This window comes from Ranitomeya imitator, chromosome 2, assembly GCF_032444005.1.
Source record: "Ranitomeya imitator isolate aRanImi1 chromosome 2, aRanImi1.pri, whole genome shotgun sequence".
Taxonomy (NCBI): domain Eukaryota; kingdom Metazoa; phylum Chordata; class Amphibia; order Anura; family Dendrobatidae; genus Ranitomeya; species Ranitomeya imitator.
In genome coordinates, this window is record NC_091283.1 from 59,962,929 (window position 1) to 59,984,772 (window position 21,844).

The following is a 21,844-nucleotide window of genomic DNA, read 5'->3' on the forward strand; positions in this document are numbered from 1 at the left end:
CAGCAGCAAATGATTGGAGATTTAACCTCTGAAGACAGCAGAATTATGAGTGCAGCTCTAGAAATTCTACAAGCCTCCAGCTATTATTTCGATTTATTATGGAACTGTGCAGAAAATGGATATAAGTCCTTCCTTTTTTTTTTCTATAGCCCTATAGAGGGAATCTATTGCCAGGTTTTGTAGGAGCAGAGACCCTGATTCCAGCGATGTGTCACTTACTAGGCTGCTTGCTATAGTTTGATAAAATTACTTTTTTATCAGCAGGCGATCATCACTAGAGGACTAGTAAACCTGCTGCCATGTAGTCCTCCATATTTCTGAGCGCTGTATAACCTCACCCCCACCACTGACCAGTAGCTTTCTGCCTATGCACAGTGTACAAGGAAAGCTGGTAATCAGTGATGGGTTATACAGAGCTCGGTAGCTTTTTAGAATATATATTTTTAAAAACTTTTTTTTTTTTACATTATTCAGTCCCTCCATGAAATTTGAACCTGTGATAGTCTGATTGCTTATACTATATCCTGCAAGCAGAGAACCGCTAGATCTGCAGCAGAGAAAACAGATATTATCAAAACTACAGCTAGCAGCCCAGTAAGTGACACATCGCTGGTATCAGGGTCTCTGTTATGCCGTAGGTGAGCAAGTCAAAACCTGGTTATGGATTCTCTTTAAGGACCAGAGAATGTTTAGTTTTTTTCCTAACTTTCTTCCAAAAGCCATAATTTTATTATTTTTACATCATTAGAGGTGTACGAGGGTCTGTTTTTTTGCGGGATGAGTTTAAGATTTCAAGGTTTTTTGTCCAGGTCAGACCTAATATGTCGATAGTAATCATGCATGGATTTTTTTTAATATTTAAGTGATGAAAAAACATTCAGAATATTGTTAAAAAAAAATTTTCTATTTGTGTCACCATTTTCTGACACCCGTAACATTTTTATTTTTCTGCTGATGGGGCTTGTGGAGAGTGAGGGCTTGTTTTTTTTTCGATGTGAGCGGACATTTTTATTGATACTGATTTTGTATACATACTATGCTTTCGATGCTTATTACATTTTTTTAGGGAGGTGATGAGGTGTTTTTGTTTTTAATTAATTCTATATTTTGATAAATTGGACTCTGGCCCTGGCTTTTAGGAAGAGCCAAGTGTGGAGGGAGCTGAGTCCTGGACCCCTTTCCAGGGTTTTAATTAATGTCCTAATGCGGGAAGAGAATAGTTTTGAGTATAGCATTCCTCCTAGCTATTCAGGGCAACGGGGTGCACCCAACAATGAATTTGAATGCAATTAGTATTTTTGGCCAGTAGGTGGTGCTGTTACACTATGTTGAGGGCATGTGATGTACAGAATACACAGGGACCATATTTTCGGCTACGGTCACACTATCAGTATTTGGTCAGTATTTTACATCAGTATTTGTAAGCCAAAACCAGGAGAGGAACAATCAGAGGAAAAGTAAAATAGAAACACGTCACCACTCCTGGTTTTGGCTACAAATACTGATGTAAAATACTGACCAAATACTGAACGTGTGAATGTGGCCTCAAGCAGATTTTGGCTTCTGCATGTTTTTATTTATAGCATTTGCACCATGTAAACCCCTGAGTAGGGTGCAACTGCTGCCTATGACTCTCCTTCCTCTGCCTCCTATAAATACAATCCAATTTTTCTTTCACAATAGGTAAAACACGCAATTATATTGGAAAAAGATTAGCTATAATTTTTTTTTTTAAATCTCTAATGAGGTAAAAGAGGTGAAAAAGAATCAGAAAAACTATAGATAAATAGATTTGTAAATTTTGTGATTATGGGCAAAAAGACAATGTCAACACACAACAAATCTGTCTATGCCAGGGCAGATCTATTTGTTCATGTCGACTGGGCAGTTTCAATCAAAATAATTCAGCCCCCATTGACAATTACGTTTATTAGCAACATTTGCAAACTTTCTGCAGTTCATAATAAACCAATGTAAATCGCTCAACGCATCTAATTTAACAAGTGGTTTCTCCAAATTCAGCTCAAAATTACACTTTTACTGACTATTAGAATGTCTGAGTTACTCACCCTTTAATATCAAGCGTCTCTAGTACTCGGCAGAGCCCCTCTGGCTGTTATGACCTGCTACTTCTCTGGCTGTTATGACCTGCTGCTTCTCTGGCTGTTATGACCTGCTGCTTTTCTGGCTGTTATGACCTGCTGCTTCTCTGGCTGTTATGACCTGCTACTGCTCTGGCTGTTATGACCTGCTACTTCTCTGGCTGTTATGACCTGCTACTTCTCTGGCTGTTATGACCTGCTACTTCTCTGGCTGTTATGACCTGCTACTTCTCTGGCTGTTATGACCTGCTACTGCTCTGGCTGTTATGACCTGCTGCCCCTCTGGCTGTTATGACCTGCTGCTTCTCTGGCTGTTATGACCTGCTGCTTCTCTGGCTGTTATGACCTGCTGCTTCTCTGGCTGTTATGACCTGCTACTTCTCTGGCTGTTATGACCTGCTGCCCCTCTGGCTGTTATGACCTGCTGCTTCTCTGGCTGTTATGACCTGCTGCTTCTCTGGCTGTTATGACCTGCTGCTAAGATTATACCTAGTCAGACGCCAGCTTCTGGCAGCGTTCCTGGGGAACCTTATCTCATTTCTCATGGGCAATGGCCTCCAGTTCACTAATATTCTTTGGTTTTCAAGAAAGTATAGACCATAAACATAGGGGGAAGAAATAATTGCTTTGTACAAGCAATGAAAATTATACAAAAAGATGCAAGTGCATTGAATGTTCCTAAAGATACAGTTGAAAGCAAAGTTCACAAGCTCAAAGTTATAGGAACACCTGGACGTGACAGGATGCTGTCACTATCACTATCTGCCACCAGAGTCAAGAGATATAAACCCTTAAGTGACTGCAAAAGAAATTTTAGTTTGTACAGTAAGGTGCATACTAATTGCTAAAGGTCTCCATGCACAATATCCAAGACGAAAAAGCATAAGCAAAGTCAGCTGCATTGTGCTCAAAACCATAAAAAGATATGGACTGAGGAAATATGCCTGGAACTGTTGGGGCCTATAAATAAGCTTTATGAGTGTAGGAGGAAGAATAAAGCATATGCTGAAAAAAACACCCAGCCTATAGTAAAGCATAGCAGTGGCTTGATGTTTCTTAAAAGCGAAGCATGGCTGTGGCTTGGTGATGGTCTTTCATGAAGCTTGGCAAAAGCTTGAAGGTGGCTCAGTACTGTCTACAGCAAAGCATAGAAAAGGCTTGGTGATGCCTACAGTGAAGTATGGTGGTAGCTCAGTAATGCTTACAGTGAAGCATGATGGTGGCTCAGTGATGCTATGAAGCTGCTTTCCTTGCTCTGTCACTGGAAATGCCCAGTGTGTAAAGAGCAAGATGGATTCATTCAAGTATCAGGAACTCATAGGCGACAACATAATGGCTTCTGTAAGAGCTGAAGCTTGGGCGTCATTGGACTTTCCAACTGGATAATGATTCCAAGAATAAAAAGTCCACAAAGGCTTGGTTTCGGAAGAAGTCCTGGAAGATTCTAGTGTGGCCGTCACAATCAACTGACATGAACCCCATAGAAAATCTGTGGTGATATTTGAAGAAGGGGATTGCAGAAAACGCAAGAATATTAGTGGATTGGAAACCATTGTCCATGAAGAATGGGCTAATACTCCGAAGAAACGCTGCTAGAAGCTTCCCTCTAGCTATACGTCATGTTAGTAGCAGGTCATAACAGCCAGAGGGGCTCTAATACATACTAAAGACGCTTGTCATGAAGGGGTAAATAATTCTAAAACTGCAGTAGTCAGTAAAAGTGGAATTTTGCTTTGTTATGTTGGTTGTGTTGAGCTATTTACATTGTTGTTTTATTTGTTCATTACGTTTGTAAATTTAGCTAGTAAACCAAATTTGCAATGAAGGGTTTAAAGGGGTTGTCTACCTCTCGAACATCCCCTTCTCAATCTGAGTGTTTCCCCTGTTAAAATAAAAACATCTATACTCACCCCCTTTGCCAACGCTGTTCCAGTGGTGTCAGCAGTCGCTCTCCCCGGGCTCAAGTGAGGTTGTGACGTCATGCGAGCATTGCGCCCAATCAGCGCTGGCCTCACTGACCCCGCCTTCGAAAGTATAGAAGTCAGAAAGCAACTGCAGCCCTGGCTTCCTGTTGATGTTCGATGCATCCAAATGCGGCTACAATGAAGCCAGCACTGATTATTTACGTCACAACCTCACATAAGCCCCAGGATAGTGAGTGCTGACACCGCTGGAACAGTGAAGAGTATAGGTAATAATAATAATAATCTTTATTTATATAGCGCCAACATATTCCGCAGCGCTTTACAGTTTAACAGTTTCAAACACAACAGTCATAAGTAACAACGCTAACAATACAATAATTAAAGCGAAATAAGACACCCCTGCTCGTGAGAGCTTACAATCTACAATGAGGTGGGGGAGACACAAAGCACAGGTGTGTATTTATAATGATGTATTTACAATGATGGTCCAGCCATCTTCAGGGGGTGGGGGATAGGTGGGGATAGTGAATGGGCTACACACACACAAACATAAAATGACTTTGATTAGGGAACGTGATAGGCCGCTCTGAACAAATGTGTTTTGAGGGTGCACCTAAAACTGTGCAAATTGTGGATGGTCCTAATATCTTGGGGTAGAGCATTCCAGAGGATTGGCGAAGCACGGGAAAAGTCTTGGAGTCGGGAGTGGGAGGTACGGATCAGTGCAGAGGTTAGCCAAAAGTCATTTGCAGAGCGCAGCGGTCGGCTAGGCCGATAGACCGAAATGAGGGAGGAGATGTAAGGGGGGCCGCACTGTGGAGAGCTTTGTGGGCGAGAACAAGTACTTTGAATTGGATCATGTAATGAATGGGCAGCCAGTGTAACGACTGGCGAAGAGCGGACGCGTCCGAGTAACGATTAGCCAGATGGACGACCCTGGCTGCTGCATTAAGGATAGACTGGAGAGGGGAAAGTCGAGTGAGGGGGAGGCCAATTAGTAGAGCATTACAGTAGTCCAGGCGGGAGTGGATCAGGGTAACAGTGTGGGTTTTTGTTGTTTCCATGGTGAGAGAAGGGCGGATTCTAGAGATGTTCTTTAGGTGTAAGCCTCACGAGCGGGCAAGAGATTGTATGTGGGAGGTGAAGGAGAGATCGGAGTCAAACATAACACCCAGACAGCATGCCTGTTGCTGGGGTGTTATTATGGTGCCACCCACGGAGAGGGAAATGTAAGATTTAGGGAGGTTAGTAGAAGGCGGGAGCAGAAGTAGTTCAGTTTTGGAGAGGTTGAGTTTCAGATAGAGAGCGGACATGATGTTGGAGACTGTATAGGTGTATAGGAACACTCAGAATGAGAAGCAGTCGTCCGAGTTGTGGACAACCCCTTTAATAATTGATATTACAACTGTATAAGGTGTAGAACACCCCTATCATACAGTAATTATACCGGTAGCTCTAAGAGCCCCCATGCTTTTCGCATGTGGAACTGCAACACTCCCAGTCTATGCTTAACGTCTCCTAAACTTTATGGGAGCAAAAAATAGAGGACACACTTGAGAAACATTATATTTTTCTCTTTATTCACCAGGCAAATTCACACAATATATATATATATATAAATACAAACATCTAAGAGAAACTCTCGCACATTGATCCTTACTTACTATACACACAAATGTTCGCTTCCTTCCAAATATATACAGTCATATATACAATATGCATATTTACAAACCCTGGGTAGTAGCAAAACATAAATAAAATATATTACATCTGAATTTCCTATATATCTATATATATCTATATATAAACAGGTATATATACATTTATATAGATATAAAAAAATAAAACACTCTTGCGTGCATAGCGATCACCAAACATGGCAACAATTTATTAATATGTAAACTAAATTCTCAGGGATCAGGTTTGGCGATTTGCAACGTGGGTCGTACATTCACAGGTACAATACATGTCAGCATGCAGTGAGGAAACTCCGAATGCTTTTCTGAGTAAGCAAAGATGACAGTCAAGGAAAAAAATGCAGTGCATTAATTAAAAAAATCCAAAATGAATGAAGACGTTACATCATAGCCAGCTCCATTTACTAACTTGTGATTTCACTCTTAAAGGGGAGGGAAGGGGTATCTCCAGTATTTGTATAATGGCCTAGATCCCCAACTTTGTAACTCTCATTTATACATAGTCGAACATTCCTATCATTTCCATAGACAGCGGCAGTGCGCTATATATGTATGTTTCCACGTTCAGGAAACGCTGCGTTTTTGACGCTGCGTTGAGCCGCAGCGTCAAAAACGCAGCGTCCAGATGTTACAGCATAGTGGAGGGGATTTAATGAAATCCCGTCTCCACTATGCAGGAAAAAACACATGCGGAATACCCGCAAAAACGCACATGCGGCTCGTCTTAAGAACGCAGCATGTTCTTGCAGTGCATAAAAAACACAAGGACAACGCAGGTGACCTGCCAGTGACCTCAGGTGCAGATTTGGTCAGGATTTTATGCAGGTAAAATCCTGACCAAATCCTGGTGCAATCCTGAGCGTGGACACATACCCTTATTTGTCTGATTCAAAATCCACATCAATAACCACTTCAAATACTTTTTCAAATGGATTATAAAGCAGTTCCGCATTAAAATCTATGTCAGAAACAAACGCTGTGTAAGCATATCTCATACATGGGGCGTAATGGTAGTAGTGTTTTTTGGCACATATCTGTTGCAAAAATCTTTATTAAAAAAAAGCATCAAAAGCTGTAATAAAAGCAGATGCATAAACATGCATTTTCACACAATATATGTATGGAAATGCAACAAAGTATTGACACAAGCATGATGATTCCACCACCATGTTTGACTGTGGGGATAGTGTTTTCAGAACGATGTGCAGTGTTAGGATATGTGTCCACGTTCAGGATTGCATCAGGATTTGGTCAGGATTTTCCATCAGTTTTTGTAAGCCAAAACCAGGAGTGGATGATAAATAGAGAAGTTGTGCATATGTTTCTATTATACTTTTCCGCTAATTGTTCCACTCCTGGTTTTGGCTTACAAATACTGATGAAAAATCCTGACCAAATCCTGATGCAATCCTGAACGTGGACACATACCCTTAGTTTTCCGTCACCCACAGCATTTTGCATTTAGCCCAAAAAGTTCCACTTTGGTCTCATTTGACCAGAGCACCTTGTTCGACATGCCATGTAGCGGACACAGCTAGCATGTGAAAGAAAGTACTCTGGTCAGATGAGACTAACGTAGGATCCCCACTGTCAAGCATGGTGGGGGCAGCATCATTCTGTGGGGATGCTCTTCTTCAACAGGTACAGGGAACCTGGTCAGATACATTTAAGTTTACGGGATGGAAAAGCTCACAAGGTATGAATACTTTTTCAAGGCACTGTATATACATGTATATACTTTTTCCTTAGTTATTGGATATGTGGCCTCATATATAAAACAGATAAAAATGAAGTTTACATTGGGGCTGCTATTGTCGATAGATGTTCCTTGGTTGCTACGCTCCAGTTAAGAGTCCCATATACACTTTGCCTGAATATGACTGGAAAGAAAAAGAAACACCTCGTGGAATCTGGGCCTCTTGCCACCGCTCATTCTATTTAAAAGTTCTCTGGAACGAGCTAAACTAACGTCTGGTCCTTGTAATGAATCCATGAGTAGGACAGATTACTGGGAATCAGCCAGAAACACAGCCCTCAACCTCATTGTGAGGTGTATGCAAGTGACCATCTGGACCAGTAGCCATGAAACCTTACTAATAGGAACACTAATATTAATTTATATGCTGAGGTGACCACCCCTCCATGATCACACCCTTCCAAGTCCCCTTAGGGGGTTCCCAAAAAGAGAAGACACCTCCTCCTTGAAGAGTTAGCAAATCTCACAAAAAATTTTGGAAAACGGTGCAAACTTTGTTCATGAAAATCAATTGCAAAAATTATTTTTAGCCCTAAATATATATTTAACTAAAAAAAGTCATCAAAAGTGGTCCAACTTTGAGGAGAATTTTTTTTTTTAACTGAATGGGGCTCTAAAAATAATTTTGGAAAAATTTTGGGTGGTCCAGCTGCCAGATACTGACCAATATATCTATTATATGATGAACCGACCAAATCGATAACAGCCCTCCTCACCTATCATGTGGCGTTTATAATACTGGGAGTGGAACTCTTAGGTCACCACAGGGCACCGGGAATAGGGATGGCCGCTTACCTCTTCAACACTACATCTACACCCATGTTGAAATATTGTCGTTGGCACCCATACCCAGATACACAAACATAACCCAGTCATTACTAACTCGCTTTCAAAGTGATCTAAACTGGGCTCAGTTAATGAGTCGATGAAAAAAGGAGCCTTTTATGGAGGCCACAAATGGAGCCAAAAAACAATGCCTCCTTGATGAAATGGGTCATGTTTGCTTGTCCGCATTCATGGCTGTCAAAGCGAGTCCTATAAATAGGTAATGATGATAATTGCCAATAAAGCGCCATTGCCAGCTGAAAATAATAAGACTAGATTGGGCCTAGAGGGGCTCAGACTGGGTTTTGCATCAGTACTTTCTTCTAGAACTGAGCCAAAGAGATCGGACAATGAGCAACAGGATGTCATTTTGTACATGGCCGATCCATTGGTATTAAAGGGTGTATTCACACATTACATTTTTTGGCAATGTGAATATGCCATATGGCTTTGAGCATACAGTGTATATCTGCTGTGAACTCAAGAAATGGTTCCAGAGGTGGGACGGGCACCAATCAAGTGGTGCGATCGGGGCCTGATGACTTTCATTTACTGTGTGCTCGGTTCTTCCGTAACCCCATAGTCTCTACAGGAGATAGCAAGCATGGCCGCCTCTCCATTGGACTTTCAGAAGCAGAACCCGCATCTATATATCCTTTTTCTATGCCATAAATGTCTGACATGGGGGTTTTAATTTGAATTCATCAATATATTGACTATAGGAGAAGATATATGAATTTAGTGCAAATAGGAACATGTCTAGGGTGTGCTTGGTTACTGAAGATTCCCTCCATTATTCCATCAGCTATATTCAATCTTACCATGTCCAGCTATCATAGTATACCATATATGAAATGGAGGGATCACTTCTTTTAAGACATAAAAAGTTCACAATTGATTCCTAGACATGGCAGATTGGTGGAAATGATGCTTTACTCAGAAACGGTGCTCTGTAAGACGTATGGTCACAATGCAGTACTATGTGATGTCTATCTGTGCGTAAGTATTCCCATGTGCGTCTGTGCTAAGACTGTGACAATGAAACCAATCACACGTCATGCAATTCTGCAGATAAAGATAATCGCGTGATCACAGACTATTAATATGAACTATAACTCCCATCTGTCCGTCAGTCTTATCAAAATCCATCCCTGTCTCCCAGGAAGTTCCCTCCTGGCTTACATATAACATGTAACTTATGGTCTTTCTCCTTCCATCAAGATTCAGAAACTTTAGTACAGTCACTTCCTTTCTTCCTGTAGTGGGAGGGGCCTAAAACAAGTCTGTGCTGCACAAAGAGGGAGTCCCCTATATAGCAGGAGCAAGTTTGTATGACCATGTTAGCTAAAGGAGGTTTACACAGATAGAAAAACTGTAATGAGTCCATAGAAGAAAGAATAGATGTTTTTAGAGGTCAGTATTACTTATTTAAGCTCATCACTACAGAGGGGTTAAATTCTGAGATTAGTTGGGCTGCCTGCAGGTACTTTGTGAACAGTTACTATTCCTTAATCCAGTATACACAAATGCAGTCAGTTTGGGGCATCCTCTAGTACAGACATAATAAAGAGCCCTCAAGGTCCAGAAGAAGTCAGCCCTAATTGAAGCTTTCCACTAGAGTCTTCTTAGACCAGATTCACACATCCGTATGTCCCAGTCCATGATTCACAGAGCGGCTGCGGATCTCCTGACCCCAACTCAGAAGCCTAATGATACTGTTAAGTCTGGGTCAGGAGACCCGTGACCAGTCCATGCATCGTGGTCCGTACTCGGTCTACAACACACGGATGAGCCGATTCACGATTCTAATTGAGGAACAAAAAAAATAGACTTGAATCTCTCATTACTATATTTTTTAAAGTTCTTTTTTGGGGGGCACTTTTTAAACGCTAAATACTCTGAGAATTAATATCCTGTAGGGTATGTTCACACTATGTTTTTTTCTTGCAGGCAGTCAAAAACAAGGAGTTGTTCAAACAGTTGGAAACGCTGATTTTTTTATTTTATTATTATTATTTTTATTATTATTTTCTTTTAGCATTTTTTGGTATTTTTCTTCAGACTACCTCTCGCCTCCAAACTGAAATCTTTTATCCAAAAGCTTTTTTACTAACAGGTTTGTTTAATGTCTAGTGATGCCTTTTTTTAATATCTGAGGCATTTCCTTTAAATATTTTGGGTTTTATTTTTAAATGAAGGCTTTTTTGTGTACGGTATATTTTTAAGCTGCTTTTTCGGGGGCGACTTTCTCACGTTTATTTAAATCCATTAGGCAATGAATAAAATGTTAGTATTTTTTTAAGGCTAAAATGCTTACAAATACTCTGAAAGTCAAACAGCTGTTTTCCGAGTATTTTTCTTTAGCCTTTCCATTGACTTCTATCGTAAAGTATTGGGGCGGCATCATAGTGGGAAACGCCTGAAGAACGGTCAGGTCACTTCTTGGAGTTTTTGAAATATGAAATGGCTGAAAAAAAACGCTAACAAATCTGAATATGCGCCAACAAGTAATTGAATAGGAAAATTCTTTTGAGGTTTTTCTTAGGGTGCTTTCACACTGCGTTCCGAGAACCCGTTTGTTGGTCCCGTCGGAGCTTATATCTGAACCACCTTGCAAAACGGGATTCTGGCGTATGTGCCGACGGGCTGTAGACTATAATGGTGCGGACAGAGCGTATGTGCACCCTGCCGTGCCCCATTTTCAGGAGGCGGACACTCAGATATAGTATATAAAAATGGAAGGTAAAAATAGAATAGTACGGAGTGCCGACCTTTTGAACTAAACATCACTGGAAGGGCACCGGAGGTGAGTATAGGTGTTACTTTTTTTACTGGCGGGGAAACTTTTGGATTGAGAGGGGGTTGTCTGAGTAGTGGACAACCCCTTCAATTCTATGCAGAGAGGGGTCAAAGCTAATGAAACCACTAGATTGAGCAGGCTGTGTCTGTCTCGAATGAGAAACCATTATGTTGTAGCTGTACTGAAAGAGGACTTTAGTAGGCCTTAGTTGCCCATAGCAACCAATCAGAGCTCAGCTTTCATTTCTTAAACTGCATTGGTGAAATCAAAGCTGAGCTGTGATTGGTTGCTATGGGCAGCAGAGGCCCACGCTAAAGTAGTTTGCGGGCATGTTTAGGGACTAGGCAGCGTGAAGGCCTGAATACTTCTAGGGAGATGCAAGAAAAATGTATAACAAGAAAAGGGGTCTTTGTTGCCCATAGCAGCCAAATATCGAGCAGCTTTCATTTTTTTTATAGTGCTTTTGCAAAATTAAAGCTGGACGGTAATTGGTTGCTGGGGACAACACAGATATAGTTTTTTTATGTCTTATTAGTAATCTCATTAGCTGTCACTCCTATCAATCATTATAGGGTGAAGTAATCATCTGTTTTCATACTGCTGGGAGGGCTCAGAGAGTTATTAGAGATGCCAGCAATGTGGCGCTCTGTCGCTTGTGGCCACGTTTCCGCTGATGATGTCATGATATTGCCAATGTGAATTGCCTCCTCCATTAATAATGGGATTGTGGAATTGTGGACTGAGGCCGTAACACTGCATAGGAGGAGGTGTGAATGTTACCACAAGATCGTACTCCATCACTTATTACAAGATGGAGGGAGTCTGTCACCACAAAAACTCTAATACAGTCATTTAGGGGCCTTATCCAGTGTAATATAATCCCCCTACTTTAGATTTCCCTACTTTACTTCTACATACACTTTCCCTTGGTGTCTCGCTTGCCCAGGGCAAGCACTGTCTGAATTTCTGGCCCTGTACATGCACACTAGCACTGCCAGTAGCTGAGCGTGCACACAGTGTCAGTCCAGTCGCGCTCTCATCACTCCCGTCTGCATCAGCCTCCCGCTACTGTTTAATTCTGTGTGCAGCAAGCGGAGAGAAGAGAGGGATGAGAGCGCGCCCGTACTGACACTAAGTGTGCGTGCCCCTGGGCTCCTGTCAGTCAAGTTAAGCGGAAGAGTGGAGGACGCCAATTAAGAGGGGTGGAACGCTGCACTGAGTCCTTGGCCACATCAAAGCTGCACTGAGGACCCCTCATTTGCATATGCAATAAAACTCTTTTTTTTTGCAAAACTAAAGTAGTGAAATCTGTCCTACAGGTATGATTTTTATAGGTGCTATGTCCCCTATACTGTATGTATAAGTGGTTTAATATGAGTTTTCGGTATGACAGACTCTCTTTAAATAGTCAGTCATAGGGGTTTCTCCCACAAATATCATTTGTGGGAGAATCCCTTTAAAGATTTATTTCTCCATTCTTTTGGTTTATATGTTTCTATATAGTGTTTAAATGAAAGTAAAGTTTTAATACCGTAAATGTAGCTAAGTGGAATTTTTTTTTGCCTTAAGTCAAAATGTAAATATTACCCACCACTGGCTATGGGTCAGAGAAATACATATTGGAGCCGAATCATGAGGATTGGCCTAGTACACACTTGTGTTACACCAGTCTTGCTGGCGTACATGGCACCAAATTCATTAAGAGGTGTGCAGGCCTCTTAATGCAAGTTGTCTCTTCAGAGAGGAAGAGGACTAAAACTCTAGTGCCTCCTATTGGAAGTAGCAATCGTAACAGTCAATGTCGACCCTTTAACGAGCCTCGTCACATGACGTAGGATAATAGCCAAACCAGAATATCAATTGGCTATTATCCTAAGTCATGTGACAAGGCTCGTTAAAGGGTTGACATTGACTGTTAGGATTGCTACTTCCAATAGGTGGCACTAGAGTTTTAGTCCTCTTCCTCTCTGAAAAGACAATTTGCATATTTCCCAGAGGAGCATTGCGACTTTAAGTCTGCTCACCTTGACATGCTTATCATGTCACTCTCCGCAAGGAGAAACGATACTTCTTGGATCCAGGCCTCTTAATGAATTTGGCGTATATCTCCTGTGAGTTTACCTCCGTGCACCTCACCAGAAATGCTACTACAGTCAGGGACTACAGTAATATTTCTGGTGTACAAAATCCTGACACTTTATAAATTTGAGGGGTGGACATGGCGATGCCCTGTTCCGCATCCTCCCCAGTCCTACCCATTTTGACAGAGATGTTCCTAACTGGCGCAAACACGTTAAAGTCGCAATATTTTTGTGTAACTCCCTGTTGGGCAAAAATTGTAAGACTTCTCAAAGCTTTGATGAATCAGCCCCATTGCATTTTTGTAATAGAATTCACAAATTGTACATACTGATAAGTGCGCATGTTCTCTAAAGATAGAGAGATTGTACTTAGTACCATCTTATTTGGGGAAGAGGACCAAGAGGAACCCAAGTCTGACTATGCATAAATGTAAATTATATCAATATATCCTATAGCTAGAAGGAAACATGGCCTCCAAAACAGTCCAATGACCAAAACTCATCCAGAATGAAAATTATTAGGACAGGAACTTTGGTTTCGGTGAGGTCAGCAGCCATCAGGTAATACAAACCCCTTTGCAACGTATTTGTCCAACCTGAAGGACAATATAGCCCAGGGCACATGGTAGATACGGACACAGTGCTATTTAGGGGTCATCAAATGTTTTTAAGACGTCGGTTTTTTAACACTCTTCTACATTATTCTTTGAAACTGGAATCTCAAAATGATACTCAGAGGAGTGGAGGGGCCATCCACTTCAAGGACCACATGCTCAGGTGCAGGAGATATCCCACCCAGCCAGAGTTGGGTTTAAGAACCTGTAGGACACAGCAACACAGACATAAGTCAATTTTTGAAATGTCAGCTCTCATAAAAAAATACATACAGGTAAGGATATTCTAAGCATAAAGGAGATATTACTGGAGATTTGAGAAATTTAGTTTTAAATTTTATTAGAGAATATTTAAAAAATCCACCAACAAGTAAATACGAAAAACTGCTGATACCAGTGATAAAATTGGAGATGTCAGAGACTACAAAGCATTTGTATAGTGGCATAGCTATAGGGAGTCACAGCTGACCCCTGCCCCACATCAGTAAGCAGCATGACTGTAGTTATAGGGGTTCTTTGTAGTTTATATTAGGTAAAACAACACTGACCCAATTATTACAGAACCCCATCCATTTGCTCACTGCTCTGTGCCCCTAGCTTCCGGAAGCCGCCTGGACTGGAGTCAGAATTAATGTGTGGGGTTTAGTCTGAAGTCTAAATTCATTCTGAATTAAAGGGGCTCTCTCATCTTCTTGGATAGGAGTTCACCGTTGGGGGAAAGTGGACTCCTGATTGATTGACAGTTTGGACTGTTGGCATGATTGTGCCTCTTTCTCAAACGTTGTGTTCTCTGATGCTTAAAGAAGAAGCAGCTTTGTCTCTGCAGCATTAGCAAAACCTAGAGGCGCTGAGGCTGGCCACATCCAGCTATCTGGCCAGCTTCACGATAGTGCTTATAAGCTGTTTTAGAAAGAGCTTGTAAGTGCTGCTCTTGTTGCCCAGGATCTCAGCTACTGCTGATAAACTCAAGAGGTGGCCGGTAATCGAGGCAATGAACTGAAAGCCAAAAAAAAAAGAAAAAATCCTACTGCTCTTGAGAACAGAGAGGACTTTTAATAAGAAGTCATTTGCAAAGTTGATTGTTTTTCAAACACTTTGCAATTGTACCCATTTAATAAGATAAGAAAGGGAACCTGTCTCAAGTTTGTTTCCGATACACCCTACGCCCCCATCTATAATGCTGCACATATGACTCCATTTCACCCTGCAAGGCAAAAAAAACCTCAGCTACGGGGCGGTCTGGTCCAATGGGTGTCACTGATCTTGGTCAGTTGCCTCCTTTATTCTTGAGATGTCATCCTCCTTTTGTCTTTCGTGTGGATGACACACATTACATCATCCACACTGTTCCCCTTCGCGCCTCTGCACAGGCTGCCAAAGGCAGAGAAAAGTACTGTGATGCGCATGTGCTGGAGCTCTTTGATCTGCTTGGCCCTCGGCAAGGCAGAGAGAAGCAGAGAGAAGTGTGTTGTGAATTCTGTGGCAGAGCTCCCTCCTGTGGTCACAAGTGGTACTTCGGCTGATTCTCTCTATGAGCTTCCGTTGGTGGAGGAGAGTGGTACTGCGGCTTCTGAGTTTCCTTCCTCAGGTGATGTGGGGAAGTCGTTAGGTGCTGCTCTATTTAACTCCACCTAGTGCTTTGATCCTGGCCTCCAGTCAATGTTCTATTATAGGACTTGCTTCCTCCTGGATCGTTCCTGTGGCCTGCTGCTCTGCATAGCTAAGTTCCGCTTTTGTTATTTTGTTTGCTGTTTTTTTCTGTCCAGCTTGCTTATTTGGTTTTTCTTGCTTGCTGGAAGCTCTGGGACGCAGAGGGTGTACCTCCGTGCCGTTAGTCGGTACGGAGGGTCTTTTTGCCCCCTTTGCGTGGTTGTTTGTAGGGTTTTGTGTTGACCGCAAAGTTACCTTTCCTATCCTCGCTCTGTTCAGAAAGTCGGGCCTCACTTTGTTAAATCTATTTCATCTCTACGTTTGTCTTTTCATCTTAACTCACAGTCATTATATGTGGGGGCTGCCTTTTCCTTTGGGGTATTTCTCTGAGGCAAGGTAGGCTTATTTTCTATCTTCAGGCTAGCTAGTTTCTCAGGCTGTGCCGAGTTGCATAGGGAGCGTTAGGCGCAATCCACGGCTGCCACTAGTGTGGTTGGAGAGGATTAGGGATTGCGGTTAGCAGAGTTCCCACGTCTCAGAGCTCGTTCTATGTTTTTGGGTTATTGTCAGGTCACTGTATGTGCTCTGACTTCTATGTCCATTGTGGTACTGAATTACCTTATCATAACAGTACTGGAGGCCCAAAGTACTAATGATTCTCAATAGAGGGAAAAAAGAAGTTCTGAGACCATTTTTTTTCTCTGCACTGTGTTTTGCCTTTTTTTTCCCCTAGACATTTGGGTGGTTCAGGACACAGGTGTAGCGATGGACATTAAAGGTCTGTCTTCATGTGTGGATCAGCTCACGGCAAGAGTACAAAATATTCAAGACTTTGTGGTTCAGAATTCTATGTTAGAACCAATAATTCCTATTCCTGATTTGTTTTTTGGAGATAGAACTAAATTTCTGAGTTTCAAAAATAATTGTAAACTATTTCTGGCTTTGAAACCTCGCTCCTCTGGTGACCCAGTTCAACAAGTTAGGATCATTATTTCTTTTTTACGTGGCGACCCTCAGGACTGGGCATTTTCTCTTGCCCCAGGAGATCCTGCATTAAGTAATATTGATGCGTTTTTCCTGGCGCTCGGATTGCTGTACGATGAACCTAATTCAGTGGATCAGGCAGAGAAAAATTTGCTGGCTCTGTGTCAGGGTCAGGATGAGATAGAGGTATATTGTCAGAAATTTAGAAAGTGGTCCGTACTCACTCAATGGAATGAAGGTGCGCTCGCAGCTATTTTCAGAAAGGGTATCTCTGAAGCCCTTAAGGATGTCATGGTGGGATTTCCTATGCCTGCTGGTCTGAATGTCTATGTCTTTGGCCATTCAGATCGGTCGAGGCTTGCGTGAGCGTAAATCTGTGCACCATTTGGCGGTATTATCTGAGCATAAACCTGAGCCTATGCAGTGCGATAGGACTTTGACCAGAGTTGAACGGCAAGAACGCAGACGTCAGAATGGGCTGTGTTTCTACTGTGGTGATTCCACTCATGCTATCTCTGACTCGCACTAAGCGGTTCGCTAGGTCTGCCACCATTGGTACGGTACAGTCAAAATTTCTTTTGTCCGTTACCTTGATCTGCTCTTTGTCATCTTATTCTGTCATGGCATTTGTGGATTCAGGCACTGCCCTGAATTTGATGGACTTGGAGTATGCTAGGCGTTGTGGGTTTTTCTTGGAGCCCTTGCAGTGTCCTATTCCATTGAGAGGAATTGATGCTACGCCTTTGGCCAAGAATAAGCCTCAATACTGGACCCAGCTGACCATGTGCATGGCTCCTGCACATCAGGAGGTTATTCGCTTTCTGGTGTTGCATAATCTGCATGATGTGGTCGTGTTGGGGTTGCCATGGCTACAAGTCCATAATCCAGTGTTAGATTGGAAATCCATGTCTGTGTCCAGCTGGGGTTGTCAGGGGGTACATGGTGATGTCCCATTTCTGTCTATTTCGTCATCCACCCCTTCTGAGGTTCCAGAGTTCTTGTCTGATTACCGGGATGTATTTGATGAGCCCAAGTCCGATACCCTACCTCCGCATAGGGATTGTGATTGTGCTATCGATTTGATTCCTAGTAGTAAATTCCCAAAAGGTCGACTGTTTAATTTATCTGTGCCTGAGCACGCCGCTATGTGGAGTTACGTGAAGGAGTCCTTGGAGAAGGGGCATATTCGCCCGTCATCGTCACCATTAGGAGCGGGGTTCTTTTTTGTGGCCAAGAAGGATGGTTCGCTGAGACCTTGTATAGATTACCGCCTTCTAAATAAGATCACGGTTAAATTTCAGTACCCCTTGCCGCTGTTATCTGATTTGTTTGCTCGGATTAAGGGGGCTAGTTGGTTCACCAAGATAGATCTTCGTGGTGCGTATAATCTTGTGCGTATTAAGCGAGGCGATGAATGGAAAACTGCATTAAATACGCCCGAGGGCCATTTTGAGTACCTAGTGATGCCATTCGGACTTGCCAATGCTCCATCAGTGTTTCAGTCCTTTATGCATGACATCTTCCGAGAGTACCTGGATAAATTCCTGATTGTATACTTGGATGATATTTTGATCTTCTCGGATGATTGGGAGTCACATGTGAAGTAGGTCAGAACGGTGTTTCAGGTCCTGCGTGCTAATTCTTTGTTTGTGAAGGGATCAAAGTGTCTCTTTGGTGTTCAGAAGGTTTCATTTTTGGGGTTCATTTTTTCCCCTTCTACTATCGAGATGGACCCTGTTAAGGTCCAAGCCATCCATGATTGGACTCAGCTGACATCTCTGAAAAGTCTGCAAAAGTTCCTGGGCTTTGCTAATTTTTATCGTCGCTTCATCTGCAATTTTTCTAGTATTGCTAAACCATTGACCGATTTGACCAAGAAAGGTGCTGATGTGGTCAATTGGTCTTCTGCTGCTGTGGAAGCTTTTCAAGAGTTGAAGCGTCGTTTTTCTTCTGCCCCTGTGTTGTGTCAACCAGATGTTTCGCTTCAATTCCAGGTCGAGGTTGATGCTTCTGAGATTGGAGCAGGGGCTGTTTTGTCGCAGAGAAGTTCTGATTGCTCGGTGATGAAACCATGCGCCTTCTTTTCCAGGAAGTTTTCGCCTGCTGAGCGAAATTATGATGTTGGCAATCGAGAGTTGCTGGCCATGAAGTGGGCATTCGAGGAGTGGCGTCATTGGCTTGAAGGAGCTAAGCATCGCGTGGTGGTCTTGACTGATCATAAGAATTTGACTTATCTCGAGTCTGCCAAGCGGTTGAATCCTAGACAGGCTCGTTGGTCGCTGTTTTTTGCCCGTTTTGACTTTGTGGTTTCGTACCTTCCGGGCTCTAAAAATGTGAAGGCGGATGCCCTGTCTAGGAGTTTTGTGCCCGACTCTCCGGGTTTATCTGAGCCGGCGGGTATTCTCAAAGAGGGAGTAATTGTGTCTGCCATCTCCCCTGATTTGCGGCGGGTGCTGCAAAAATTTCAGGCTAATAAACCTGATCGTTGCCCAGCGGAGAAACTGTTTGTCCCTGATAGGTGGACGAATAAAGTTATCTCTGAGGTTCATTGTTCGGTGTTGGCTGGTCATCCTGGAATCTTTGGTACCAGAGAGTTAGTGGCTAGATCCTTTTGGTGGCCATCTCTGTCGCGGGATGTGCGTTCTTTTATGCAGTCCTGTGGGATTTGTGCTCGGGCTAAGCCCTGCTGTTCTCGTGCCAGTGGGTTGCTTTTGCCCTTGCCGGTCCCGAAGAGGCCTTGGACACATATCTCTATGGATTTTATTTCAGATCTTCCCATCTCTCAAAAAATGTCAGTCATTTGGGTGGTTTGTGATCGCTTCTCTAAGATGGTCCATTTGGTGCCCTTGTCTAAATTACCTTCCTCCTCTGATTTGGTGCCATTGTTCTTCCAGCATGTGGTTCGTTTACATGGCATTCCAGAGAATATCGTTTCTGACAGAAGTTCCCAGTTTGTTTTGAGGTTTTGGTGAGCTTTTTGTGCTAGGATGGGCATTGATTTGTCTTTTTCCTCGGCTTTCCATCCTCAGACTAATGGCCAGACCGAACGAACCAATCAGACCTTGGAAACATATCTGAGATGCTTTGTTTCTGCTGATCAGGATGACTGGGTGTCCTTTTTGCCTTTGGCTGAGTTCGCCCTTAATAATCGGGCCAGCTCGGCTACCTTGGTTTCGCCGTTTTTCTGCAACTCTGGGTTCCATCCTCGTTTCTCTTCAGGGCAGGTTGAGTCTTCGGACTGTCCTGGTGTGGATACTGTGGTGGACAGGTTGCAGCAGATTTGGACTCATGTGGTGGACAATTTGACCTTGTCCCAGGAGAAGGCTCAACGTTTCGCTAATCGCAGACGCTGTGTGGGTCCCCGACTTCGTGTTGGGGATTTAGTTTGGTTGTCTTCTCGTCATATTCCTATGAAGGTTTCCTCTTCTAAGTTTAAACCTTGTTTCATGCTCCCGATCTTGTTCGTGCCTTTCATATGGCTCATCCTGGTCGTCCTGGAGGCTCTGGTGAGGGTTCGGTGACCCCTCCTCAAGGGGGGGTACTGTTGTGAATTCTGTGGCAGAGCTCCCTCCTGTGGTCACAAGTGGTACTTCGGCTGATTCTCTCTATGAGCTTCCGTTGGTGGAGGAGAGTGGTACTGCGGCTTCTGAGTTTCCTTCCTCAGGTGATGTGGGGAAGTCGTTAGGTGCTGCTCTATTTAACTCCACCTAGTGCTTTGATCCTGGCCTCCAGTCAATGTTCTAGTATAGGACTTGCTTCCTCCTGGATCGTTCCTGTGGCCTGCTGCTCTGCATAGCTAAGTTCCGCTTTTGTTATTTTGTTTGCTGTTTTTTTCTGTCCAGCTTGCTTATTTGGTTTTTCTTGCTTGCTGGAAGCTCTGGGACGCAGAGGGTGTACCTCCGTGCCGTTAGTCGGTTCGGAGGGTCTTTTTGCCCCCTGTGCGTGGTTGTTTGTAGGGTTTTGTGTTGACCGCAAAGTTACCTTTCCTATCCTCGCTCTGTTCAGAAAGTCGGGCCTCACTTTGCTAAATCTATTTCATCTCTACGTTTGTCTTTTCATCTTAACTCACAGTCATTATATGTGGGGGCTGCCTTTTCCTTTGGGGTATTTCTCTGAGGCAAGGTAGGCTTATTTTCTATCTTCAGGCTAGCTAGTTTCTCAGGCTGTGCCGAGTTGCATAGGGAGCGTTAGGCGCAATCCACAGCTGCCTCTAGTGTGGTTGGAGAGGATTAGGGATTGCGGTCAGCAGAGTTCCCACGTCTCAGAGCTCGTTCTATGTTTTTGGGTTATTGTCAGGTCACTGTATGTGCTCTGACTTCTATGTCCATTGTGGTACTGAATTACCTTATCATAACAGAAGTGTGCCTGCACAGAAGAGAGAAGGAGAACACTGTGTGGATGAAGTTGGATGCGTCATTCACACAAAGCAGATGAGGACGGCAACGCAAAAAGAGAGGAGGCACCAGACCAAGACCAGACCAAGCGACGCCCATCAGAGCGGAGCACCCTGTAAGTGAGTATAATAAAAGGTCTTTTTTTTGCCTTGCATGGCGAATTGGAGTCCTATAGAATGGTGTCACATGGGGATGAAAGGTGGTGGCAGTAGGTTATATGGGAAAAAATGGTGACAGGCTTGCCTTTAAATTTGGAGCCTGAATTATTTTTGGAGTGTGGTCTGGGTATTGGATTACTTTGGGAATTTCTTTGGGGGGTTTTGATTTATTTAGTGGTCTGGTCTGGAGCCTAGATTAATTTTAAAATCTAAAGTCAGGATTGATTTTAGGGTCTGGAATTTTGTGAAAATCGAAGAGCATGTCAGAATTCCAGGAGCGCTTCTAATCTCTGGTATTACCGGATTGTATTACAAAGCTAATTTTCCCTAGAATACATCCACAATATTGCATGCAATGCAGTAGCTACATTTTTTACTATATTTCCTGCCTCATAAAATGCTTTGGGAGCCATAGACAGATCTGCTAGTTAATATAAAATGCTGGTATAATACAGAAGGACATCAGCTAGAACAGATCCTGCCTTATGCAAGCAGAACCATTTATCACACACATGTTCCTTCTTCACGACACACCGGAACAACAATGACATAAAACATGATGCTAATGCTAGAAAGACATACCAAGGATTTGGGTGGGAGTCACCCTTCTCCAGACAGGACAACACAATAGGTGACATGCACGTGACATACCCGTGAGAAGAGCAGCATGTGACGGTGAACTGGTGTCACTAAGGGGTGGCAATAGGAAGGTATACAGCTATCTAGCTGAGAGAGAAGACAGACAAAGGTTCGGCGTCAGGTTTGGGCCTTCAAGAGTTCCATGGCTTAATTATTTCTACTCCTTCCAACGTCCACCCAAAATAGAACTTTATAAAGTCTGCCCACCCCAAAAACCAG

At 42.9% G+C, this 21,844-nt stretch overlaps 1 protein-coding gene across 4 annotated transcripts in view; it reads right to left on the bottom strand.

Moving 5' to 3' along the window:
- Positions 1 to 13,066: 13,066 nt before the first annotated feature.
- The window catches only part of DMPK (DM1 protein kinase), a 55,083-nt gene continuing 46,305 nt past the window's right edge, over positions 13,067 to 21,844 (bottom strand). The window contains exons 14-15 of one of the 4 annotated variants that reach the window (XM_069746812.1): positions 21,638 to 21,708; positions 13,067 to 14,005 (exon numbers count right to left, since the gene is read on the bottom strand). In XM_069746812.1, the coding sequence (XP_069602913.1) occupies positions 21,676 to 21,708 (33 nt within the window). In that variant the 3' untranslated portion in view covers positions 13,067 to 14,005; positions 21,638 to 21,675. Of the gene's footprint in view, positions 14,006 to 21,637; positions 21,713 to 21,844 lie in introns of all 4 variants that reach the window. The other 3 variants (XM_069746811.1, XM_069746814.1, XM_069746813.1) reach the window with 3 other exon arrangements.